General features: G+C 42.2%; 1 protein-coding gene across 2 annotated transcripts; it reads left to right on the top strand.

Moving 5' to 3' along the window:
• LOC138359722 (uncharacterized) lies at positions 1-27,898 on the top strand. Of its 2 annotated transcripts, none has more exons than XM_069319285.1 (6): positions 1-152; positions 10,677-10,768; positions 11,046-11,865; positions 18,966-19,126; positions 20,739-20,925; positions 22,713-27,898. In XM_069319285.1, the coding sequence occupies exons 3-6, from the start codon at positions 11,079-11,081 to the stop codon at positions 27,449-27,451; spliced, it is 5,874 nt and encodes a 1,957-aa protein (XP_069175386.1). In that variant the 5' UTR covers positions 1-152; positions 10,677-10,768; positions 11,046-11,078; the 3' UTR covers positions 27,452-27,898. The 2 variants fall into 2 exon arrangements, with proteins under 2 accessions (XP_069175386.1, XP_069175387.1); XM_069319286.1 differs by lacking the exon at positions 1-152 and adding an exon at positions 510-861.
• The last annotated feature ends 34 nt before the right edge of the window (positions 27,899-27,932 follow it).

The raw sequence follows: 27,932 nt of genomic DNA, 5'->3' as shown, positions 1-27,932 counted from the left end.
GGCGACCCACGTGGTGACGTCATGGTCACGTGGTACCAATGGAGAACACGCAGGCGGAGCTCCCAGCCCCGGACACACTCTCCCAGCCTCACCACACACACGTGTGTGATTTACCACTCCCACTCTCTGAGGAGCCCACATGAGTAGTCAAGGTAAGTGCTCTTGTAGTCTGGGGTCTTAAAATGGAGGAAAAAATGGAGAGTGTAGTCCCGGGTGTCGGGAATATTGACAAAAGTAGTGTAGCCGGAGAGTTTGTGTGTGTGTGTGTGTGTGTGCGCGCGTGTGCTGGTGTGTTTGTGTGTGTGTGTGTGTGGTGCGCCCCAGCAATCTGGCCTGGTGTTCTTATCTGTGTTCAACTGTTTATAGTATGTCATATGTTGATACGGTCTCACTTGTCCTGTGTAGGGGGGGTAGGGGGTGGTGATGGGTGGACGGCGGCAGTTTTGTAGTTAGTAACAATGTATAGGGACACCCCCTACACACACACACACACACACACACACACAAGTTGCTGTGTGTGTGTGTGTGTGTGGTGTGGGGGGGGACAGCCAGTCAACGCTCGCCTTACTTCGGGGACGGACGGTACATCTATCCTCGCTCTACCCCCCCAACATTTCCGTTCCTCTCAATTCCCCATCCACCTCTACTCTCTCTCTCCTCCTCCACCTGTTGTCTTCACCCCTCCCTCGTGACCTGACCAGCTCCCCCCTACACTCTGGGGACACACAGTGGACAGGAACCTGGAGCCTCGATGGTTGGCCAGTGGTGGGAGTCTTAACTCCGGGGCTGGTATTGTTAGCCAGGTGGACTGCTGCTTCTATCTTGCTCCCGTAGAACACTTGTTTAACACTCTACACACAGGTGAGTCTCCTTAGTGTGTGTGTGTGTGTGTCTCTGTGTGTGTGCGTGTGTGGGCAGTGGTGATGGCTCTCTCTAATGTGGCTGAGAATATCTTTGTATTTTAATGTATTACGGCTCTTGTCTCCCCAATCCTGTATGTGCAGGTAACATTGTGTCTGAGTGGATCACTTCTGCCATTAACGTAAGTATACTCAACTATATTTATACAGTACTCTAGTATATTCGTGTGTATTACTGATATTTGTATTCGTGCATTATTCCAGGGTATGTGTGTGTGTGTGTGTGTACTCACCAAGCCACGTTGGCTAGATGTTGAGCTCTAGTTATTGGCCGTAATCTAGGCGAATTCAGTCATATCAACTTTGTATGAAGTTCCGTTTCAGAAAACCTTGGCATGAAACGTTGATTCGCTTCCATTTGTCACGTGGTCTTGGCCTCTTTTGATATAACGTATCAACACTTCATATCTCTTGAGTATCGTTGACGTTGTGATCGTGTCCCCTCTTGTTCCAATCACATATATACTCCATGTCACAGTCATTTCTCGTAACGTTTATAGTGTATAAGGGGGGGGGGGGAACTTCAGTGTACTGTTTTTGTTTGAATCTCCAGAGTATTTGTATATGTGGGGTCCCTATTGTATTTGTGTTGGGTCCCTATTGTATTTGTGGGTGTGGGGTCCCTTGTGTATTTGTGTGTGTGGGGTCCCCAGTGTATTTGTGTGTGGGGTCCCCAGTGTATTTGTGTGGTCCCCAGTGTATTTGTATGTGTGTGGTCCCCAGTGTATTTGTATGTGTGTGGTCCCCAGTGTATTTGTATGTGTGGTCCCCAGTGTATTTGTATGTGTGTGGTCCCCAGTGTATTTGTATGTGTGTGGTCCCCAGTGTATTTGTGTGTGTGGGGGGTCTCTAAGTGTATTTGTGTGTGTGGTCCCCAGTGTATTTGTGTGTGGGGTCCCTAGTGTATTTGTGTGTGGGGTCCCCAGTGTATATGTGTGGAGTCCCTAGCGTATTTGTGTGTAGGGTCCCTATTGTATTTGCGTGTGTGGGGTTCCTAGTGTATTTGTGTGTGGGGTCCCCTAGTGTATTAGTGTGTGGGGTCCGTGTATTTGTATGGGGTCCCTATTGTATTTGCGTGCGTGGGGTCCCTAGTGTATTTGTCTGTGGGGTCCCTAGTGTATTTGTGTGTGTGGGGTTCCAGTGTATTTATGTGTGGGGTTCCAGTGTATTTGTGTGTGGGTCCCCAGTGTATTTGCGTGTGCGCGAGTCCCCGGTGTATTTGCGTGTGCGCGAGTCCCCGGTGTATTTGCGTGTGCGCGAGTCCCCGGTGTATTTGCGTGTGTGCGAGTCCCCGGTGTATTTGCGTGTGTGAGTCCCCCAGTGTATTTGCGTGTGCGCGAGTCCCCGGTGTATTTGCGTGTGTGCGAGTCCCCGGTGTATTTGCGTGTGTGAGTCCCCCAGTGTATTTGCGTGTGCGCGAGTCCCCGGTGTATTTGCGTGTGTGCGAGTCCCCGGTGTATTTGCGTGTGTGAGTCCCCCAGTGTATTTGCGTGTGTGCGAGTCCCCGATGTATTTGGGTGTGTGCGAGTCCCCGGTGTATTATATACACACCGTGTATGCGAGTCCTTAGTGAATTTGTGTGTGTGAGTTCCCGATGAATTTGTATGTCTACAGTGTATTTGTGTGAGTCTAGTGTATTTGTGAGTAGTGTATTTGTGCGAGTGTCTAGTGTATTTGTGTGTGTGAGTCTGGTGTATTTGTGTGTGAGTTTCTCTGGTGTATTTGTGTGCCTATTGACAACGGAGAATCTTGTTGTTTATACACCAACTACATGTTTTTTTGTTCCTGGTGCCTATTTTGCAAGCCCTCCTGTGTTTCAAGTTCTTTGTCGGAACTGCTCTATTGAAATTGTTGATGGGGGTGGCTTCTTTTCTTCCTCTATCAATACATTCCCCCTACTGACCATCCTTATAGTCTTAGTTTAAATGATTTATTTTGGACCATTTTACGAATCCTGCGAGCGGTGACCCTATTACAGTTACATAATGGTAAGTTACATAATGGGTTCAGGACTCGACTCCCTTGAAAGAAAATTTGGGTGCCTACATTTCTTAAAAATAATTTGCGTTTACAGCTTCCACCTATGGCCTTTTGTCCCAGTTTCTCTCAATTCAGGTCCCCACGATATTTTGTATATATATATATATATATATATATATATATATATATATATATATATATATATATATATATATATATATATATATATATTGATAATAAGTAATATCCTCGTCTTCTAATTGTGATTTTCAGTTCCCGTGTGCCTATTTTAAAACCACTTCACTTTAGATTTGGTTGGGGCTTTACGAGGTACGGATTTAATACATGTCGTGCATTCTGGTAGTGGCCTTACATAGGCTGTGGAGATTGTCTTGAAAAGGGGTTTTCTAATTTTGTAAACGCCGGTCATGTTTTGCCAGTTTCACATGTGTGGCCGATGCCACTATCCCTAGATACAGCTTGCTTTCTATTAAACGAATTTTCAAACTAAACGAATTTTCAAACCTACCTAACAGACCTCAACCAAGCCTAATCATTTAAAGTTTTAAACTGTTAGAAAAACGGGCTTCGTGGAAGCACCTTTGTATGATTTGAGTGAACACGGCGGATTGCCGAAATTATATCCCCTCCCGCAGTCTCTTTTGTTCTTACTGCCTTATTCCTATAGTGTAGACTGTTCCTAGTCTTTTTTCTCCACATACTATCAACATTACGCTATCTTATACTTTTCTGGGGATGAAGTATAAGTGGTAATTGTCCCACGACCGAGCCTCGTTACATTGAACTCTTCCCCCCCCCCCATCCCATCAGGCTTCTGATCTGTTGCATTATAACTATTGCGTTATAACTATTCGGACGTTCGAAGTTCATTGTCTAATCTGGCCTTAAAGTTGTGGATGGAGGCGAGTTACGCAATTTCTTTAGCACATTTGCGATTCAAGCTTCCAAGCCTCTCGTTCCACTGTTTCAATTCAAAGAGGTTGTTCTTTTCTACCTTGTCTTTTCCCCTTTGTTTCTCTTGTCCTCCAGAGTTATGGGATCTAGTTCCATTAATCTAGCCTCACAACTTAATCGTAGCTCTGGCAGTAATCTTGTTGCAAACCTTTGTACCATTTACATTGTGGTTTCATGCTTCACAAGGTGCAGATTCCAGGCCGGCTCTGCACATTCCATTATTGATGTAACAAAGACTATATAGATTGTTGTGTTAACAGTGAGTGTGTGAGAGAGAGAGAGCAGTGTTTAGTATTATTGTCCGTACGTGTTAACTGCGTAAATATTCAAGTAGGAAAATGAAACTAAAATTCCGAACGTTTCTGTGTTTCAACACATTAACAAGACAAATTGGTTAATAAAGATTAAGCCACCTAAGAGGTGACACGGGCATGAATAGCCCGTAAAGTCAAGGCAGGTGATTGATTGATAAAGATTAAGCCACCCAAAAGGTGGCACGGGCATGAATAGCAAGTAAGGTATAGACAGATGAGTTTAAGATTATATACCCCACTACACCTGAGTAGATAAAGATCGATATTCGATATTTGTTTATGAAACTTATTTACTCAGGTGTAGTGGGGTATATAATCCCAAACCCATGTGTTCTCTCTGTATTCATTGATAATGTGTTGAAACACGAAAACATTGGGAATTTTCGTTTTTCCTACATGGATACTTACGCATAACCGTATCACGTGATTTTTGTGAATATTCTTGTGCGTGTTATTAAGTCTTTACCAGTCTCCGTGGTGTAGTGGTAAGATACTCACCTAGCGTTCCGCGAGCGCTATGTCATGGGTTCGTATCCTGGCCGTGGAGGATTTACTGGGCGAAAATCCTTAACTGTAGCCTCTGTTTAACTCAACAGTAAAATGTGTACTTGGTTGAAAAAACGATTCTTCGCGGCGGGGAACGTATTCCAGGGACCTGCCCGAAACGCTACGCGTACTAGTGACTGTACAAGAATGTAACAACTCTTGTATATATCTAAAAAAAAAAAAAAAAAAAAAAAAAAAAAACCCAGTGTATTTGTCTCGAGTGTTCGCCCCTTTGTGTAGAGGGTAGTGAGCGCATGCGTGCTCAGGAGGGAGCGTGGCGCAGCTCAGAGCCTCGTGTTAGACCTAGGCTGATTTCAGCCATATTTGTTCGCGCTGTGTAATTGGACCCAACGTGAAACATTTGTCTTTTTTTATCATAGTCAATTCAAACGATACCTGTTAGCGATTTGGAGAGTTGTTCTGCTCTAGCAGCCTGGCCCGTGGCCAGCCTTTTTTAAGGGAGTCTCGGTAGTTCAGTTGGTTCCGTTCTCGATTCACAATCTGGAATTCAGAGTTTGAATGCAGGGCGGGACAAAAATTGTTGGGCACATTTCCTATGACCCCAGTGCCTCTGTTCACATAACGGTCAATAGATACCAGGAGTTAGTCAGTTTGTGGGGCTGCATCGGGTTGAGGGTCATTAGTTCGACCTTGAGCTAATCTCGATAAAAGTCTGCCCCTGACAAAATTAATTATATGCGAGGCTGTTTGTCTTAGTAGCCCGAAGACAAGTAATAGTCTTAGTAGCTTGTTGCCATAGCTACCAACAGCCAGGTTGATCTGCTAACTTCAGAAGTATCTTGTCCAGTTTTCTATTGAAAGCCTCCACTATTCCAACGGCAATTTTGTTATAGGTCACCTATCGGCAAATAGTGAACCAGCTCCAATCGAATGGCATTGCAGGATCATATACAGTAATGAGTTCAGGAACTGAAACCCAATATTCTTTTCACAGGCGATTGTTTCTGGGTTTGATTCTAGGACAAAGCGAGACGTTTGAGTACGTTGCTTTAAACCCAAGTGCCGCTGGGTGAACACCCAGTATGTTCTTGTTGAACTGTTATGGTTTGTATCCTGTGGGGTATGGCTAGTCATTGGCTAGGGGGAGTCCTTGATAAGCCTGGCAGGTTTCCTGGCCCCGACCTGGGGAGACCAAACAGAACGTTGATCATGGCTCGACGCGAATCGATGGAACGTGGTTAGGCTGTGGTGGAAGACGCCAGTCAACCATCCTTCGACGTTTTGGAACCATTGTTGGTAAATATTGCTTAAATTGTCTGCCCGGGTTTAGTTAGCTTGTCACGTGTGGGATGGAGGGGAGGGGGTTAGTTGGGTCTGGAAGCATCTTTGATGAATTTTGTTGTATATAATTGACAGTGCACGTCTTTTAGGTTAATGTCCGTGATGTATGTTAGCAACTTTATCGTAGTTTAGGCTTTCACACGACGGGAAGTGGTTTACCGTATACGTAGGCTTCAATATCAGTCAGACCTCAAGTTATGGAAACGTCTTTCATCTACCGGCTTTTCCAGAAAACACTTTTTTTTCATTATCACAAAGTCGTCATAATGAGTGTCTTGTGCTGACCTAATTATGCTTGCGATGGTTGAATTTCAGCTTTTGGGTCTGCCTTTCAGACTTCAATCAACTGGTGGTACAGGTTTCTGGTCTACTGGGTTATCATTTGTATACTTGGAACTGCCTCTGTGGCTCATTGTGTACTTTCCGTCCCCTGTCAAAATTTGTCGCTTCCCCTTAGAATTTTGTATGTACAGGTAGTAATTGTCTCCCCCTAACCACCTTACTGTCTTCCAGTGACCTGAGGCTTAATTCCCATAATCACAATACTTAAATCTTGCTTTTTGGTTCTGGAGTTAGTTGAATGACATCCCCTGGAATTTCTCAAGTTTCATGTGTTGTATATAAGTTTTGGAATGATTACTTATTCAGATTGCTAGTCAGTTCCTATGTTGGCTATGCTACCATATGTCACCAGTTTGATGTGTGCTTCAAAAGACAAGCTTGATATATAAATCCTGTTGTCTTTCACTCTGCCTGATTTTTCAAGGCTTTTCTCTTCCAGTTGGTTCCTTATGTCTGGCTTCCTGTTTCCAGCACCAAGCTTCATTTCCTTGCACTTGCTTGAGTTAAACACTTGTAGCCACTTGTTGGATCATACATTTAGTTTGACCTGGTATCTTAGTGTATGTTTATATAAATATATTTTGATGTCATCCGTATTAAACAACTATATAATATGTATAAATTAATTACAGTTCATTGTTGCCTTCGACCTCATTCTGACAGTAGCTGCGGCGGCACTGGAACCAATTGTATTGGCATTTGCTTTTCCATTGGAGACTTTTGGCTCCATGGAGAGGGGGGAACCTGCTGCATGGGAGACAGCTTCTCCCCTGCATCAACCTACCCTGGCTTTGTGCCCTGGAGAGGCCACTTCAGACCGACAGAGTGCAACTCCATAGTCTCCTGCGACTGATGGATGCCTACTACTACTGCACATGTACAGACACGTACTGCACATGTACAGACACGTACTGCATATGTACAGACACATAGTGCACATGTACAGAAACATACTGCACATGCCTTGTATGGGCCAATAGGCCTTCTGCAGTTACCTATGTTCTTATGTACAGACACGTACTGCACATGTACAGATGCGTACTGCACACGTACTGCATACATACAGACACGTACTGCACACGTACAGACACGTACTGCACACATACAGACACATACTGCACACGTACAGACACGTACTGCACACGTACAGACACGTACTGCACACGTACAGACACGTACTGCACACGTACAGACACGTACTGCACACGTACAGACACGTACTGCACACGTACAGACACGTACTGGACACGTACTGCACACGTACTGGACACGTACTGGACACATACTGCACACGTACTGCACACGTACAGACACGTACTGCACACGTACAGACACGTACTGCACACTTACAGACACGTGCTGCATATGTACAGACAGTGGCTGTTGATACATGGCTTGGTTTGGTTGATATATAATGTCTCACCAATGACCAGTATTCTGTTGCCACTGTATTTGTTGATTATTTTGGTGTTTGTTAGGATGTCTCTGGTGATCTGGTTATGTGTAGAGACTACATATTCCTTAATAGGACCATACCTTGAGGTTACCTTGAGGTTACCTTGAGGTGCTTCCGGGGCTTAGCGCACCTAGTATTAACCTTTGTAGGTATCTACTGATTTGTTAACCTAAACTTTGGGATCATACCTGCCTGAAAAGAATAAACAACTTTTTTCCAAATTTTAAACATTTTTGTTGTTTATGAACATAAATTTTTCTGTTTGAACCGGGTTGTTGGAAATATTGATCATAAATATTTTCTCAAAATATAAAATTTTTGAATATTACATGTCATTGTAATAATATAGTGTATGTAGATGATCCTGTGAGTTTTGAATGCCATTTATAACGATGAAGGAAATGGAGGGCTTATAATGCAACTGTCAGAATATGGGCAACTTTATTATAGCTGTGTCAGCAAGGCGGACAGCCCGCCTGCTTTCATACCTCTCACTGTATTTCCCACTTCTATACTTCCCTTCACCTATGCCTCTCCTTCCTCTTTACTCAAAAAAAAAAAAAAAGAAAAAAAAAATTATAGCTGCCACATTCACCTGTGACATATCACACAAAACCACTGTAACTATATACTGCTGTTATAACTACATGCAATGCAACAATCACCACCACATAAGGAAAACAGTAGTTAATCCTTACTCAAGAATTTATAGTTTACCCTTGTAAATGGCAAAAAATTGCTTTACAAGTGCCGAGAGTTAAAACTAAACAAACGGGGAGAATGTTAAAATATTGTCGTTTATCATAGCGTTGCTCATTTATATTCATGCTCGGAAATTAAATTACCACTCTGGTGAAAATGTGTATACACTGTAACATCAACCTTGATTTGACACAACATACAAAGTACAAAGTGCTAACCTAACCAGAAATGAACGAACCCAAGCATCCCACCTAACCTAACCTTCCGATGCTTAGAAAATGCAGATATTTGCGAGCCACCATAGTACTTCTGTACTGTACTTTGTAATTTGTACACTGGAGACTATAAGCATAGTCTCCAGTGTACATACTAAATGAGACATGCTAGTTGAGAGGACGGGTTAGTGGCACAATGAACACTCATTGCTTCCAGAGGAATTATTGTGCTGTGTATTTTCACTAAAATTTCTTCTCTAATATTAGTAATCACTATAATCTAATATTTTTTCTATGAAAATAACATCACTGTATTTACATATTGACAAATGTAAAAAAAAAAAAAAAGAAAAAAATCCTTTGGGGGAAGGGTTACATTATCCGTTATGGTTATACTGTATAATATATTACTGTATACTTTATCAAAGAAAGTGGATTTTTCCTTCAGTAAGCTATTTGAGCTCCAACCCTTCATAATCTGCATTCTGTAAACATCTCATTATGGTTTCCCATTTTTGGAGATACGAAGCTTGTTAGACTTGTCAAACACCCCTTAGGCCAGTGACTGACTTTCACCATGACGCAACTTACAACTGTCACCTAATTTGTGGATACATATTTACTGCTAGGTGAATGGAAGCACAGTATTCAGTGTTCAGAAACGTGGCTGTCAGAAAGTTCTTCGCAAGAGGCTAGTATAAGATACTGTATAGAGAAAGATGGATTACAGGAAAGAAACTGAACTGGATAAGAGGACTAATGCCTGAAAGATAGGAAACAGGTCACCGTCAAAGATTCGAGTCGGCATGTTCAGCCAGACCAGGTTCAGAGGGAGCACAATGCAAGCAAAGTGGAGATGGCCTAGGAGTTGCTCAAGATCACCATGAGAAGTGGTACTTAACAAGAACGATATGGAGATTAAAAGCAAGTGAAGCCAATAATGTTTCCTGCAGTATGGAAATTTAATTCATATTGGAGTCCCAGATGAACACCAGCCATGTCAGATCTGCAATGGAAAGAGCTGAGAATTTGGCATGTTCACCGAAAAGCATAATATGCCTAATATAGTGAATAAATCCACAAGGGCCGTGACGAGGGTTCGAACCTACGTCCGAGAGGATCCCTGGCGCTGCCTTAATCGACTAACAGCGATTGGTAAATCAGGATGATTTCCCAGTTGCAATTCTTTTGCAATTATCTGTGCAGCATCTGGGATCCTCTCGGACGTAGATTCGAACCCCTGTCACGGCCCTTTGTCATATGGAACAACAGCAACGCTGGAACAAGTGTACAGTGGCATAACAGGTTTGTCATATGGTTAGACCACAAGCAGTAACAGGTGTGTGTTTTCCTTGTTTTCCTCTCCAAGAAAAACAAAGGAATACCTTTTACCTAAGTGCAGTAAAAATACTTCTTCAACATGAAGGATGAGAATACATGGAAGGAGACTTGCTGCTTCAGCCTCAAGAGGGCAAAATGGTGCATGTAATTCTCCATGTAACGTGTTGTGAGCCACTTCTGTCTCTTGATGGTGCATGCATTTATTATTATTTGCCTTGGAGTTTTCCTTTAGTTATCATAAGTGTCTTTCTGTTATTTCAGTATTTATGGACACTATAATATTTTGTTTTTTTCAGAGAATAGAGTGGTTGGTGTTAAAGAAGTGAGCATCAGTAGCTTCCTTAGTGTTTTACTTCAGTGTTTTCCCCCCCACTTTCTGCATCCCTATTTCAAGATGTTATACTACATTCCAAAATATACCGTGGCATTTTATAATGTTACCTTATTGTTACATGCATTCTTTTTACTCTGTGGTTTCATATTGCAAGTAAATCATAATTAGCTCCTTTAGTAAGTGATAACATACCAAGATGCATATATATTCAATACAGTATACGTGTCATATCATATTGTTGATTTCCAGGCATGAAGGTTTGAGGATGGTCATAGCAGCTGAAATAATTTATCAAGATTCAGCATATGTTCTTTTCTATGAAGGCAGGAAAGCCTTGCATGGTATGAGATGATGTTTCATAGTATGCATGTTTTTTTTTGTTTTTACAGTAAATTCATTGCTGGCCTGCTCTTTTATTTAAATGTAAATTTTGTGCTTGTTAGTTTCTCATGGAATATGCTGTACAGTATACTATATCTATTGCTTGATAATTTAATTATTTGTTTCCTGTTATATTACTGGAATCTATGATTTTGCTTATTTTTATTTAAAGAGGGCCACCCATATTGCTGGTGATACAATGCAGTCATTATAGGTTACTTCATTCATATCTTTCAGGTTTTGGTTGAGTTCACCGTGGAGAAATAAATAATGGAGTTTAGTGACTCAGAAACTATCTTAAATTTCCTTGAGCAAAACTCTCAAATATCAAGTGAAGATGTTTTGGTAAATGCAGAGGCTGGAATGGTTTGTAATTCCCTCAACTTAAAGGTGGAGGATGATGATGACAACCGCTTAGAGACATCCGAAACTCTTCTTGATAACCTTATCTTTAGTGTGTGTAGCGAGCAGGTTCCCACATCAACCAATAATGCAGAGAACAGCAGTAAAATTACTGAAGCCAAATATGACACAAAGAAAGCTGCTGCATCGAAGGTTGGCAGTGAGCCATCAAGGTTTCCCTTTCAGTTAAGTGAGAGTATGAAGAAAGGGCTCTCCCTTCTGACCTTTCCCTCTAAAAGAACCAACTCTCAAAAAAAGATTAGGAAATCATCACGAGCCATATCAAGTTCTCGAATCACAATAGGCGAAGCTCTAGAAAAAGCAGAGAATGCAAGACAAAGTATTTCCATCATTTTAAAGGAAGCACGTGAAGCAGAGAATGTGGGTGGAAGCATCCTAACAGATCCTGCAACACAACCACTTCCCGTGGGCAGTTCTGCTTCAGTTGGGCCAAAACATGAAGGGAAAATTAAGATTGAAATAGGGGAGGAGACAAGTCTTACTGGGGAAACTAGCATAGACACCAAAATTACAGATGGGGAGAAAGAAAATGTAAGAAATGCCTCCGAAATACCAGTCCAAAGTGAACCAGCCTCGTTACTTGAAGATTCTCATAATGACCAGCACGTTAACTTGGAAGGCTCATGCATGCAAGGTAGGATGATTGAAGTTTTTTTTTTTTATTATTATTATTTTCTACCACAGACGTGGCCACAAATTTACGGTGCTAACCAGCATATATTGAAGTGTGTACTGACGATTTTGTTAACCTGATAATATCAGCAGTTACTGATCTAAATTAAAAATTTTGTTTATAAATGTATTGCAACTTACTTTGAAGGATTAAAAAAATATTCAGATATTGTTTTAAAAAGAGGCAGAGAAGGTAAGAAATGGTAAATGGTAATAAGATGGTAAAGAAATGCAAGACTAATAATCTAGAAGAGAGAGATGGGGCAAGTGGAAGCATCAACACAACAGCAACGCCGGAACAAGTGTACAGTGGTATAACAGGTTTGTCATATGGTTATCTTGAGATGATTTCGGGGCTTTAGTGTCCCCGCGGCCCGGTCCTCGACCAGGCCTCCACCCCCAGGAAGCAGCCCGTGACAGCTGACTAACACCCAGGTACCTATTTTACTGCTATATGGTTAGACCACAAGCAGTAACAGGTGTGTGTGTCACATGGTTAGACATGCAATAAACAGGTGTCATTTGCTTCAACCACACACACACACACACTGGTGTCTAAATATATTAAGATAAACATCCATAATATTTGACAAAAGTTGTAGCACTAATCCTTTTAAGGTTATTCATTCAGTGTAATGCACTCTAGGGAAATTTATTAAGTCACCTAAATTCTCTAGGGAGCAAGTGGGAGACCTGAGGAATGTGAAGGAGCTCTGGGGAATGTAAGGAAGCTCTGGGGAATGTGGGGGAGCTCTGGGGAATGCGAGGGAGCTCTGGGGAATGTGGGGGAGCTCTGGGGAATGCAGGGGAATGTGAAGGAGAGCTGGTGAATCTAAGGGAGCCCTGGGGAACTTAAGGGAGCCCTGGGGAACATATGGCAGCCCTGGGGAACATAAGGGAGCCCTGGGGAACATAAGGGAGCCCTGGGGAACATAAGGGAGCCCTGGGGAACACAAGGGAGCCCTGAGGAACATAAGGGAGCCCTGGGGAACATAAGGGAACCCTGGGGAACATATGGCAGCCCTGGGGAACATAATGGAGCCCTGGGGAACATAGGGGAGCCCTGGGGAACATAGGGGAGCCCTGGGGAACATAGGGGAGCCCTGAGGAACATATGGGAGCCCTGAGGAACATAAGGCAGCCCTGGGGAACATAAGACAGCCCTGGGGACCATATGGCAGCCCTGGGGAACATATGGCAGCCCTGGGGAACATATGGCAGCCATGGGGAACATAAGGGAGCCCTGGGGAACATAAGGGAGCCCTGGGGAACATAAGGGAGTCTGGGGAACATAAGGAAGCCCTGCGGAACATAAGGCAGCCCTGGGAAACACAAGGGAACCCAGGGGAACATAAGGGAGCCCTGGGGAACATAAGGGAGCCCTGGGGAACATAAGGGAGCCCTGGGGAACATGAGGGAGCCCTGGGGAACATGAGGGAGCCCTGGGGAACATAAGGGAGCCCTGGGGAACATAAGGGAGCCCTGGGGAACATAAGGGAGCCCTGGGGAACATAAGGGAGCCCTGGGGAACATAAGGGAGCCCTGGGGAACATAAGGCAGCCCTGGGGAACATATGGCAGCCCTGCAGAACATAAGGCAGCCCTGGGGAACATATGGCAGCCCTGGGGAACATATGGCAGCCCTGGGGAACATAAGGGAGCCCTGGGAAACCTAATGGAGCCCTGGGGATTATAAGGGAGCCCAGGGGAACATATGGCAGCCATGGGGAACATAAGGGAGCCCTGGGGAACATAAGGGAGCCCTGGGGAACATAAGGGAGCCCTGGGAAACCTAATGGAGCCCTGGGGATTATAAGGGAGCCCAGGGGAACATATGGCAGCCCTGGGGAACATATGGCAGCCCTGGGGAACATATGGCAGCCCTGGGGAACATATGGCAGCCCTGGGGAACATATGGCAGCCCTGGGGAACATATGGCAGCCCTGGGAACATAAGGCAGCCCTGGGGAACATAAGGGAGCCCTGGGGAACATAAAGGATCCCTGGGGAACATAAAGGAGCCCTGGGGAACATAAAGGAGCCCTGGGGAACATAAGGGAGCCCTGGGGAACATAAGGGAGCCCTGGGGAACATAAGCGAGCCCTGGGGAACATAAGGGAGCCCTGGGGAACATAAGGGAGCCTTGGGGAACATAAGGGAGCCCTGGGGAACATAAGGGAGCCCTGGGGAACATAAGGGAGCCCTGGAGAACATAAGGGAGCCCTGGGGAACATAAGGGAGCCCTGGGGAACACAAGGGAGCCCTGGGGAACATAAGGGAGCCCTGGGGAACACAAGGGAGCCCTGGGGAACATAAGGGAGCCCTGGGGAACATAAGGAAGCCCTGGAGAACATAAGGGAGCCCTGGGGAACATAAGGGAGCCCTGGGGAACACAAGGGAGCCCTGGGGAACATAAGGGAGCCCTAGGGAACATAAGGGAGTCCTGGGGAACATAATGGAGCCCTGGGGAACATAATGGAGCCCTGGGGAACATAAGGGAACCCTGGAGCCCCGGAGAACATATGGCAGCCCTGGGGAACATAAGGGAACCCTGGGGAACATAAGGGAGCCCTGGGGAACATAAGGGAGCCCTGGGGAACATAATGGTGCCTGGGGAACATATGGCAGCCCTGGGGAACATATGGCAGCCCTGGGGAACATATGGCAGCCCTGGGGAACATATGGCAGCCCTGGGGAACATATGGCAGCCCTGGGGAACATATGGCAGCCCTGGGGAACATATGGCAGCCCTGGGGAACATATGGCAGCCCTGGGGAACATATGGCAGCCCTGGGGAACATATGGCAGCCCTGGGGAACATATGGCAGCCCTGGGGAACATATGGCAGCCCTGGGGAACATATGGCAGCCCTGGGGAACATATGGCAGCCCTGGGGAACATATGGCAGCCCTGGGGAACATATGGCAGCCCTGGGGAACATATGGCAGCCCTGGGGAACATAATCGAGCCCTGGGGAACATAAGCGAGCCCTGGGGAACATAAGCGAGCCCTGGGGAACATAAGGGAGCCCTGGGGAACATAAGGGGAACCCTGGGGAACATAAGGGGAACCCTGGGGAGTATAAGGGAGCCCCAGGGAACATAAGGGAGCCCTGGGGAGCATAAGGAAGCACTGGGGAACTTAGAGCCCTGAGGAACAAAAGCATGTTTTGGGGAACATCAAGGAACTAGGGGGGAACTCAGAGGAACTTTTAAGGGAAATGAGGGAGCCCTGTGGAACATGAGGGAACACTGGATTCATGTGAGGGAACACTGGATTCACGCGTGGGAACACTGGATTCACGCAACCTAGTGTTGGATTCATGCAAGGGAACGCTGAGCTTAGGTGACCACAAAGAGACTTTGTTTCCACATAGGGACTTACTTGCGTGACCAGAAAGGGATGGTTGATCATGGACTTGGGTGACCAGAAAGGGATGGTTGATCATGGACTTGGGTGACCAGAAAGGCATGGTTGATCATGGACTTGGGTGACCAGAAAGGGATGGTTGATCATGGACTTGGGTGACCAGAAAGGGATGGTTGATCATGGACTTGGGTGACCAGAAAGGGATGGTTGATCATGGACTTGGGTGAATATGGAGGGACCTTGTTGATCACCAGCCCATCCTGCTGTTGTGGTAGTACTGTACTTATATAACAATAAAGACCATAGTACATATACCGACGTACAACAGAATTAGAAAATAGAAATCTATTGAATTTGGACAAACCGGAAAACGATTTTCTACATATGTTGCAGAGACAAACTAAACTAACCTAACCTTCCTAGGCCTAATACACACACTGAGGCCTAATAGCACACATAGTACATGTGTGTATGCTAGACCTAGGAATATTTAAGTTTGTTTTTTAGCTTCATTTTTTTGGACTATAAAGTGAATAGTACAAAATTCAGCTAATTGCTTAGTATGTCAATGTTTATACTACTATGGTGCACATAGTTACAAAAAATACTATCTAAACAGGAGGGTGGGTTGTGACCCCGGAGTGACTCTGGTGACCCCGGAGTGACTCGGGTGACCCCGGAGTGACTTGGGTGACCCCGGAGTGACTCGGGTGACCCCAGAGTGACTCGGGTGACCCCGGAGTGACTCGGGTGACCATGGAGTGACCTGGTGACCACGGAGTGACTCGGGTGACCACTGGGTGATGATGGGGTGACTCGGGCGATGATGGGAGGAACTCTGGAAATGAGAGAGGGACTCTGGTGACGACGGAGGGACTTGGGTGACGACGGAGGGACTCGGGTGACGACGGAGGGACTCGGGTGACGACGGAGGGACTCGGGTGACGACGGAGGGACTCGGGTGACGACGGAGGGACTCGGGTGACGATGGAGGGACTTGGGTGACCATGGAGGAGCCTTGCTGACTGCCAAGGGACTTGGGTGATCATGAAAGAGCATCACTAAACATAAAGACATAATGAAGATAGTAAAGTAGCACGAACACTTGCAGTCCGTTTCTTTATCAACAAGTGTCATGGTACATGTATGCATCTATAAATACTTATACATCTTCATGTAGTATTTTTGGTGGGGTAGTGGGAGTGAATAGAGCCAATTGCATGTTTTACAAACAGTAATGTTTATTGTTCATTTCCTAATTATAAAACCAAAAGGAACAGGAATGGGGGGATAAAGCCTGTTTAATTCCTGTAGTGGCAAGATACAGTACAGTAAATTTATATTAGCCATTAGTGTAGAGTACAGTACATGGTACTGATCCTGTAATAACTATAATATGAGCTTTATATCAAGGGTAAGAATAATTGATAATAATTCATTGTGTTGGGGGACAGGCAGTCAGTATTAAATTAACACTTTCGCGCTATCTGAACGCGCCGGCGCGTCCGGTTTCGTCTAACGTAAACGCATAGTGGACATAAAGTTATGTCAACTTTTAAAATATTTGTATAAAATTCAATTTTTATCCGATTTACTTTGGGTTTGTTTTAAACTGCGCGCTATGAGGCTCTCTTTCTCACCACTAGGCTGCATGGTACAATAAGTTCATGAAAGGTGTGGATAACTTCGATCAAATGGTATTTTGTCCCAAACGGGTTGCAGGTGGGTGACTTTAGCCGTTTATACTGGTAATGCTTCCCCCATATCATGTATTATATGCATATGTCTGTTTAGGGAATTTTATTCCGATCAATATACAACCAAAAATAACTGTGTGCATCAAGTATAAACTTGACAAACATAACAAAAGTAAAAACATTTCGTGTGTGTTTGACGCTCACTGATATGTTCCAGCGTTGTTTTATATTTGGCGCTATTCTAACTTACGCTTTGTTGATATTTTTTACCTATGGGCACATAGAACATTCTATTGCGAACACATTGACGCAAAAATGAATGACGTACATAGAAAATTAATGTCATGAGAGTGAAATAAGTATAAACTTTCAAAGCGCCGTGCGTCGTCCCGTCACCGATACCGGGTAACAATTTCACCAGTTCCCACACTCTTGCGGGCGGGCCGCAATCATTATTCTACGCTTATATTCATATCACCGTGTTGGGAATTTCATTGCGAATCCATTGATACCAAAATTAACGCTGTAGAACAAGTGTGGAGGTGATTACAATCCCAAGAGTAAAAACATTTTGTTGCTGATGGGCGCTCATGGCGAGTCATCTTCGTAGTTATTTATTTGGTGCTGGTATCCCTATACGTTTCGTGACTTTTTTTACTGATGTTCTTCTAGAGAATTTTATTGCGAACACGTTGGTACCAAAATGAAATACGTAGCATGAGAACTAAGGTCAGAAGAGTAAAAAGAGTATACACATTTTTGTTTTTACGCTTAAGCGATAAAAACGCAGCGCGCACATTCGGTTGGCTGAGTGACCTTTGCGGAGAGCGCGAAAGTGTTAAATTAAATTTTTTATTCTGGAAAAGTACATACTCAGTACATAGTTGAGTTACAAACATAATGTTGGATTTATAGACAGAGCTAGTACATACAATACCTAAAGCCACTAATACGCATAGCGTTTTGGATAAACCCCCGAAACGTTTCGGCAAACGTTAACCAGTTTCAGGCAAACGTCGTTTATAGTATATACAAACGGTATGTGTTAGGCTTATATCGAGGGGTTACCCCCCCCCCCCCCTTCTGGGTTGAATTACTGACCCTTCCCAGGATCCTTCCCCACAACAAGCTGACTAACTCCTGTGTATCTATTTGCTGCTAAGTGGACAGGGGCATTAGGTTATAGGAAATGCGCCCAACCATTTCTGTCCCGCCCATGATTCATACCCAGAGTTCTTGATAGTGAGTCGAGAACGAACCCGACTGTACTACCGGGACCCTAAATAATATAGTACAGTACTAACCATACTGTAGTGTTGGACAATGCTATACTGTAATGTTGCACAGTACTAATGTGTAGTATGACTATACAAGACGTTAAGGTTATGTGTAACTTTACGGCTGCTGTGTTAAACATTACTGGAATGTAACACATTTAATTTTATCTCTGAAATATTAGGCATCATTCAAGTTTCTTTATATTTTAGCACTGTAATATCTTTAAAGAACAAGGGATAATTATTACAATAATAAAATCTTATTACAACTACCAGTACAGTACTAGCAACATGTACGGGCCTGGTTTTAGTGTACATGACTCCAGATAAATTAGAAGAAGCTGAAAATATAATTAGATGTTACTCCAAAGTAAGTTTTAATGCAGCAACAAATTGAAGAGATGTTTAAGAATGGATCTGGGAAGGTGGTGCCCATATGCCGTACAGCATTTTGTTTGTTTTTCTTGTTAAGGACAGTTTTAAAAGCTTAATACTTACATTGATTTTTCAACATTAGCATATCCTGGAGGTGTGGGGAATTGTTCATGGCTCATGATATTTGTAGATGCCATTCTCAGTGCTCTAATTTTGATAATGCCAAGTACCAAAAACTAGCTCCTCGGGTAATACAGTACAGCTTCTTGCGAGTGACGAAAAAAGGTGCAAATTAACTTACTTTACAGACAGACACCTCTTTTTTAATTTGTCAAAAATTCTGTAGGTAAGAGAGAGGCAGTGGCAAGCAAGGGTAAATCCACTGCAACATCCAGACTTAAGCTGTCACCCAGAATGCGGGAGCTCCTGAAGTTTACCTTCGCACATGAACACTTCCCAACATCTGTCCACATGGCACGCCTGGCCAAAATGATGGGCGTGCAATGGGTGAGTGCCATCATTATCAACTTCAGCACCTTTTTCAACTTAGAGGGTAGGTTTTCTTTTAATTTGCTGCACACAGATGCTGTCATGTGTAGTCATTATTTTTATTTTTCTTCTTTCAAAAGTTTGCCCCCGAGCACAATTCTCTCGTATGCTACTCTTAAAAGTGCTAGCTTTAGAGATATTAAAAAAATTTAACTAATGGAAATTTTATGGACATCTTGCATTAAATATGGAAAAGGACTTATCAGAATATCACATACAGCAAGACCCTTCTCTCATTGAACACACAGGTAAATATAAATTAGCAGTGCTGTAACCTGTGTGATATCCTCTGATGTATACTGTATTGCATTACCTTCTAATGCACTTGTCACTGTATCGTACGCACAATCTATAGGGATCGTTGAGATCAAACTAAGTCATAGTAAGCTAAACGGTGTTGCATCTCCGAGCACTTGTCTGGTGCAGTAGTAAGAGAGACAAAGCATAGGGAAGGGGGGGGGGGGGCAGCCTTGCTGTTCTGTTCTCAATGGAGTTTTCAGAAGATAAAATGGCAGGGAGTAAATTATTCACAAGATTACATTATGGGAAGAATCTTGTGGTTAAAAAGCAATTGGTCATACCATTCATGTACTATTATGCTATTATGCAAAACATTTCAGGCAGTCAAGTGAATAATGATAGTATGGTGTCAGAGAAAGAAATAAGAAACACCAAGTAGGCCTGTATATATATCAAAAGTCTCATGGTGCAAGTTAAATATCTCCCTGATTACCAGAGATAGCAAAAGTAGTACTGTGGAAGTCACTGACGAGAGTGTACGACTACTCTAAAGAGATTGGAGAGATTCCAGAATTGTGGAAAATGGCAAACATGATACCAGTGTTTCAGAAAGAAGACTGGCAAGAAAATATTCGTGTATAGAATATTAAAATATCTGGAGAAAACAGTATTCATAACAAGGAATCATGAGATCATGGAAGGAAATTATGCTTAACAAGCTTAACTGAATAACAAATCAAACACATGGAAAAATTGGATGGGTTTACTGCAATTTTTCTTGAAGTTGTCTATTCTTTTGGTATCTCGTACATTGTGATCATATTACCTCTTATCCTTCACTTCTCATATCAGATTGAATTATCTTAGTCTTCATAGTTGATTCCTCTCATCACTGGTACTTGCCTCGTGCCATATCTCTACAGTATCTAAATTTTCATATATTTTAACAGGTGTGGGGTTCCATACTGGACTGTGTACTCGGGTATAGTAATGGCCTAGCATATGCTTTGTATAGTGTACTATTAGTGTTCTGATCTGTGTGGATTATCTCATCTCTTAGAGGCATTTGAAATATATTTATTTGATTTCATTAACATTATTATTTTATATGATGAAGGCAGGAGACAGGCACTTAATTTTTGACAATTTTCGATAGGAGCTTCAAGAAATGTGAAAAGATATTTAATTGAAGAAATTACGAGTGTCGAGGGATTATACTGTAGTTGAAATTTTGAAGAAGTGATTGGCTACCTCTTGCTCTTAATATACATATGTTTCATCAAATTGTTGTTTTTATTTTGTGTATTTAAGTAAATTTTGTTCTTTTCAGTCACAAATAAGAAACTGGTTTACCGATTGCCGTGTGGAAAATAAGAAGGCAGGTATATTCCCACGAGACAAAGTACTTGTACAATGTCCTTATTGCGATATCACACTGGACACTGAAGTAGAACAGAAGAACCATCTCTTCTCAATACTTCATGTCAGGAAGGTTCTTGGGGCAGAATTTAATGGTGGTAAGTGAGTCTTATCAATTGTCTACATTATTTAGCTGAACTTGTCTCTTTTATCTACCTGTTAATAAATGTGCTAAGTTTATATTAGTCAATAATGAAAGTTGATTAAGCAAGGTTGGTCAGTTTCAATGAATAGTTAGTTTACACAGACATAATTACTTCCTTTTTTTGGGGGGGGGGCTTCATTTTGGCTTCATTCACCCAATAGATGATAACCATGTCTGCATACAGCTTCAGGGAGCTACTGGGGCTCACCCAGAAATTGGCGTTTCATTACATTCAATGCAGATTTTTTGTGAGCTCTCGCATCTGGTTGTCAAGTTGGGAACCTTCATGCTTTCCTCTGGAGGCTTCTGCTCTGTCCCTTCAGCCCTGGTGGGTGGTTTTGTTTGTACCCTTCCCCTTTTTTGGCAAAGAATGAGATGATTGGTTTCTGTAGAGATCCTTTGGGAATTGATGCTTGATTTGTCCAGTCAGTGGTACACTATTTGTTGTCCTCTTGTGGTGGTTTGTCACTACTTGCAGTGCTTTGGTGTACATACTGTTTGTTGATTCTGTTTCCTTGGTTCCCTGTTTTTTTCCCAGGTTGTCCGCAGTGTCATTAAATCTAGCCAGCCTGTGGTATACCCTCGGGTCCATTATGTTTGCAAGTTCATGACTTTAGTTGCTGTGTTCATTTAACATGTCATAAGCTGATATTTGGGCTTGAGGGTTTTGGATGTTTAACAGAGTCCTGGTGGCTCATTAACTGATCAATCTTCCTGGTCCCAGTTGGACTTGTGTTACCCTCTCTTGGGTTTCCCATCCTGGCATCTTGTCTTTGTGAATCTTGTTGCAACAATAATCCTCCTAGGTAAGTTGCATGTCTTCCATCTTTGTTAATTAGCTTCAGGCCTGAAATTGAAATTGAAACGCCATAAAGAGGATCCTCCAGAAAACCAGCATTGCATGTAGTGAAATGGCTCTTTCTGGTAGGACCTCGGTGGCTCCATGATTGATTCCTTCCCTCTCTACCAGGTTTTTCTGTTCTCATTCTATCAGTTATGGACTGAGACAAAGATGACAATGAAGCCTGGAGCTCCCGTGGTCTTGCCACCTGTTGGCAGCCACTCACACTAGACGGTTCGAGATAGTTTCGAGAGAATCATTTAGGTTTGAGTGAATAATGTGTCGATTCATTTGGCTGTTTCAGTGTTACATTTTCTATGAACTTTGCGGCTGTCTGTATTGCTTCACTTACTTTCTGGACACTTTTTTTGTTATTGGTGATCGTATAAAGTCCCGAGCCCCCCATACTTCTGTGAGGGGCCTCAGTTGAGCTGTTTCCTGGTAGGCCACACAGGACTCCTATGGCTGATGTGACTCAGTAGGGGGATGCCATCTCAGTGAGATAGCTTCAGGGAGCCATCGACGCTCTACCCGAGAGAGGCATTTCATTACATTCAACGCTGATTTTTATGAAGCACTAATTTTGTTTTGTTTTTGGTCAACTGTGTTAGATACTCATCTGTGTATTTAACAACAGATAAGTTATTTATGCATGTACAGTGTATATATGTATCCTGTATATGTCAGCAGACTTGAATCTATGCCTTCTCTCAAGTAGACTCGTTCATTAATAAACTAATAAGATTTGTACACCTCTTCACTGACTGCTTTTATTTTATGTACTGTATCTACCATAAACTGTTTAAAGATAAGAAAATACATATTTTATGTTTGTATCATCCAACAAAATTTGCAAATATGAAAGATAATATTTTCAATCAATTTTAATTTTGTTTCAGGAATTGGCTCAAAGCCTATCAGGTGGAAGAAGCTACCAAGCAGTGTGAAAGCCGTCAGTAAGAACTCTGGCGGTCGAGTGTTGGCCGTTGGCTATTCTGAGATTGTGGATGATAATACTGAGCCAGATAAAGTTACTCACACAGATGAAGCAGTTGAGGAGTTAAGTGAAGCAGATGAAATTGAATCAAAGAAGCTTCAAAAACGATGGACAGATTCTGTGCTGCTTCAAAGCATAAGGGAACAATCTTTACAGAAAAATGCTTCAGGCACAAGCTTAAGTAATAAATCTTTTGGATTTCAAAGTGGCAGTGGTGGTAATAGGGTACAAGAAAAGGAAGAATGTTTAACTTTTATTAAAATGGAAGCTGGAGAAGAAGGAATCGTGCAAAACACTATTGGCAGTGACACCAAATCCAGCACAGAGACAGTGGAAACAGAAACCTTGCCGACTGGTGACACCGGTGCTTCGTTACCTACAAGTGTGAAGCATCCTATTGTTGTTGTTGGTCCTGCAGAGCTGTGCTCAAATAACAGTGATAGTGTTAAGCAACTACAGGTCCCCAGTGTCTCTAAACCAGAGGTCATAACAATTAGTGATGTTTCCATCAATATTTCAGCCTATAAAAATAAATCAGTGCAAAGAATAGGAAAACAGATGCAAGATAATGAGATGGCTCAAGTTTCAACTTTACAACCAGGTCCATTAGTACAAAGAAAAGGTGACAAATATTCTAGATTTGAAGAAGTTGGCAATAATCTGAGCAATGACACAAATAGTAAAGTAAATACCCTACAAAAACGAGAGAAGAAATGTGAAAAGTTTGCCATTAAGGTAATTAAGGAGGCCAAGACCAATGCACCTTCCATCCCCAATATAAATGTTACTCATGGTATTAGTTCCACTTCAAATGTAAATGTTAACCCAGTTACAAATCAGGCATCAGGAAGTACAAGTTTAAATGCTGAAGTGTGCATTTCAAGAAAAAGATGCAGAACCACTGAGGGCACTGGTAGTTATATAGAGTCCCAGCACATAAACACTAAAAATACCCACTACTTGCAAGCACCTTTTATGACCTCAGTCTTATTAAAATCTCACCAGAATATCAGGAATGCTTCAGATGAGACTGTAGTAATTGGCTATCAGTGCCCAACTTGCAGTAAAATTTTTCAAACCGAGTGGCTAATGATAAAACATTGCACCATCCACTTCAAGTATATATGTGACATATGCGAGCAACCATTTCCATCAGAACCCATGCTCAAGCTCCATATACATGATCATCTCACTGCAGCTTATGAAGATGAAAAGTACTATTGTCAGTTTTCTTGTAAAACTTGCCATAGCCTTATGTGTGAATGTTATGAGCCAATATATTGTAGGCCAAAGGAAATACCCAAAGGATATTCAAGGCCTCAAAAAGCAAGACGGTCCAAGAAAACTTTCATTAGCAAACCAAATTCTGGTTCCAATGATCATTTGGTTGTTACTTTAGCAGATTATAAAAAACTTGTTCAACCTATGGGCAGCTTAGGGAACATAAGAAGTGGAAAGAAGAAATCAAATGCCACCCAAGGAAACCCTAGTGGTCCTCGCATCCAGAAATTGCAAATACGAAACAACTTACAAGAAATGTCTCCTCCTAAAGAATTTGATGTAAAACATTCCAAGTCTCATGGAGAACCCAAAGAACATGACAGCCCAAAGCAAGACACAATATTCTTGGACAGTTCTAAAGATGTAACAGTGGTAATTATGCATAATGACTTGATTGATGTGAAGGAGGAGCCTGTGGATACTTTTTCAGAAGATCTGCTTAGTATTGATGATGAACCTTTGGGCGCTTACAGAGGTAAAAGGCCAGTTAGTCGTAGAAGACCTAATAAATTATCAAGCAATTACATCTATAAGGACACAGATTTTTATTACATGTGTGAAATGTGTGATGCAAGTTTCCTTTCTAAGGCAGAATTGAGCGAACACATGTTCTTTCATAGACTCAAATCACGGAGTCGCAGAGGAGAAAAGAGACGTGCACTTGGCACAGCAGACCAAGAGAGACAAGAAGTACTAAAACGGCTGAAGGTAGAAGAACTTCAAAGTACTGAAGTTGCAACCATTAATGTAGGGGGATTTGAAAGGTTCAAGTGCCCAATGTGCAAGGGACACTTTGCATCTGTCACAGATTTAAATAGGCACAGAACACAGGCTCACAAGGGATTTGACACAGATGTATTGCATGATGTAAATATGCCAGTTCAGCGCACTGAAGTTTTCCAGTGTGCATTCTGTGAGAAATTGTATCGAAGGGAACGAGAGCTACGAAGGCATCTTAAGCATGATTGTGTTAAAATCCCTAAACATCTAAAGGCTAAAATATCCTTGGGTGTAACTCTTTCTCAATTAGAATCTATGGGAAATGGACCCCTCTATCGGATAATTAAAAGAAATCCTGATGATACTCCTGTGTGTGACCCATCTCCTTCAAAAACCTCCAGCACAGTAACTTACAAAGGACCCATAACCTGTAAATATTGTCTTATGGTGACAAGGAGGGAAGCAGAAATGAAACGGCACATATGGAAATATTGTGTAAAAATACCAAGGGATGTTGTCAAAAAATTCAAATTAGGTGCAACATTAGAAGAGCTTGGATTTTTGTATGGCAGTGATAAACCTGAGTTATCGGAAGATTTGCTCGCATCTAATAATTCATCACCCACGGAAAATAACTGCACATCACCCACTGAAAATAACTACCTATCACCCACTGAAAATAACTGCACATCACCCGTTGAAAATAATTGCATGTCACTCCTTGAAAATGATTGCCCATCACGAAATGAAAGTCATAACCCATCATCCGCTGAAAATAATTGCACATCACTCCTTGAAAATGACTGCCCATCACGAAATGAAATTTATAACCCATCACCCACTGAAAAAGCCAACTCATCACACAGTGAAGATTATAATCCACCTCCCACTCTGTGTAATGTCCCATCAACCACTGTAAATGACAACCCATTAACCACTGCAAAGAAAAATATTTCTAGTTCCTTAGTTGTGTCACAGATAATTACAATAGATTCTCCACCTGCCAACCGTGCACCTAGTCAAATGTTCCCGTTTCCTTTGCCAGGATTACAATTTTCGAAGTCCAAAGAGCCCTTGGTATGTTCATACTGTGGTTTATGGTACTTCAGAGAATCTGCTATTCTTAAGCATATGAAAGAGCGCTGTATCAAGATACCAGATATGGAAAAAGAGTTTCTGAACAGTGGATCTCGTATTTGCAGTGTGCCTCAGAAAGGTAATGAAGCAAGTGAAGCCCTGCAACTTTGTAAGGCAGTGTACAAAAAAGTTGAAATGCCTGAGCATATTGCAAGATATGTTTCCCTGCAAGTTTCCCTGCCAGGGAGCCAAGAATCAGAATCTCTATCTATACTCCCCTTAGAATTAAACAGTGAAAAAAGGGGTAGTAGTAAGGAACTGAGTGAGCCTCCTGTAGTTGTTACTATAAAACGGGTGCCAGTAGCAGAGCAAATAACCAAGAGGCAGGGCAGGGGAGGAGCCAACAGGAAAAGTACAAAGTGTCGCAGATGCCACGAAAGTTTCAAATCACCTGAAGCAGTTCTTGCACACAGCAGTGTACATCATGGGCCCAAGAAGGGCTTTTATAGGTGCAAATTGTGCCAATTTAAGGTGCCAAAATATAAACAATTAAGAGAACATGTATGGGAACACACAGAAGAGACTCCATATAGATGCCATGTTTGTGAGGTTAAATTTAGAGTAAGTGATGCTCTGGTAGAACATATGGAGACAGAGCATGCATACAAGTTAGTCAAAGAGAGGAACCTTTACAAGTGGTTACCAGGACGCAATGGCAAATACAGGGACATTAAACCAATGTGTAAAGATAATTGTGAAGAGAGCTTAGAAGATCTTGATACTAATTTGGATAATCTTGCTGAAGTTATGGTGATTACAGACAGTGACATTTGGACTGGTACGAATGCAGGAAACACATCAGCAGACAGTGAAAATGTTGATAAAATACCTCATGAAACTCTTGAAAGAGTGGCAAATGACAGCAGTCAACCTGGACAGTTTGAGAGTAAGTATCTTAAAAACAAATCCTCTTTGTCCAAGGGAAATATATCTGTATTTTCAAGCTGTGAAAATGAGAAATGTGTTGACCGAAATGTGGAGACAAAGCAGTCCACTTTATATATGAATAACTTGGCACATAAAGAAGGTATTGAAGAGAAAAGCAAGCCTCATCATACAGTGAAAAAGGAGAGGGTAGATTCTGGACAGAAAATGACCTCTTTGAAAGGAAAAACTGTCAATAAAGATGCTACTAAAATGAAGAAATTAATTTTGAAAAAGGACAAGCAAACAAAATTGAAACTGAAAGCTATAAAGAATTGTGATGCAGAAATGAGTTCAAAGGCTAAAGTGGACAACCTGAATGCAGTAGTAAAAATGGAAGAGACCTGGGTAGGTAGGCCAGTAAAAGGAAATATAGACACTGAGAAAGGACATTTGAGCCCTGAAGGGAAGGAAATAGTAAAATTACAAGAGAAAACAAAAGAAATAAAAAAACAGGCAATTGATGAAGCATGTGGTGATGATGGCTATGCAGAGAATGGTGAAGGCCTTCTCTCCAATGTTGGAAACCTTGATAGTGTTGTAGAGACTGTTCATCTGACAGATAAATGTCTCTCGTGAGGTTTCTCTCGTATCTTCCTGGGCTGTTCTGTACAGTATGTATATATATATACACAGTAATATGTATAAAAGTTAATAAATTCTCATAAGTTTGATATTTTGACTCCTGTCAGCTGTTAATAGGATTTGGAAGAAAATGTGAAAGTTTATATGAATTATTTATTCTGTTCAGCACTACAGTGTTTATGAATTGCCGTTTTGTAATAGTAAATCTGATCTGATATGTATATAGTAACACAGTATTTACTATCAACAAAAATGTGCCATGTTTTCATCTAAATATGTCAGTCTCAGATTATTCTGACCATTGTTCAGGGATGTACTATACTGTACTCGCCTCTGTTTGTGATACCTGTTCTAAAGTTATAAGGAATGTATATAACTTGTTTATAAAATACTTTTTTAAGTGAGTTATTAGACCTAAGTACAAATAAATATTTCCAACAATCTTGTATTCAATTATAATTCCACAATTTGATAC

Source organism: Procambarus clarkii, chromosome 92, assembly GCF_040958095.1.
Source record: "Procambarus clarkii isolate CNS0578487 chromosome 92, FALCON_Pclarkii_2.0, whole genome shotgun sequence".
Taxonomy (NCBI): domain Eukaryota; kingdom Metazoa; phylum Arthropoda; class Malacostraca; order Decapoda; family Cambaridae; genus Procambarus; species Procambarus clarkii.
Note: the sequence above shows the minus strand (reverse complement) of the source record. Positions and strands in the feature narration are given on the sequence as shown.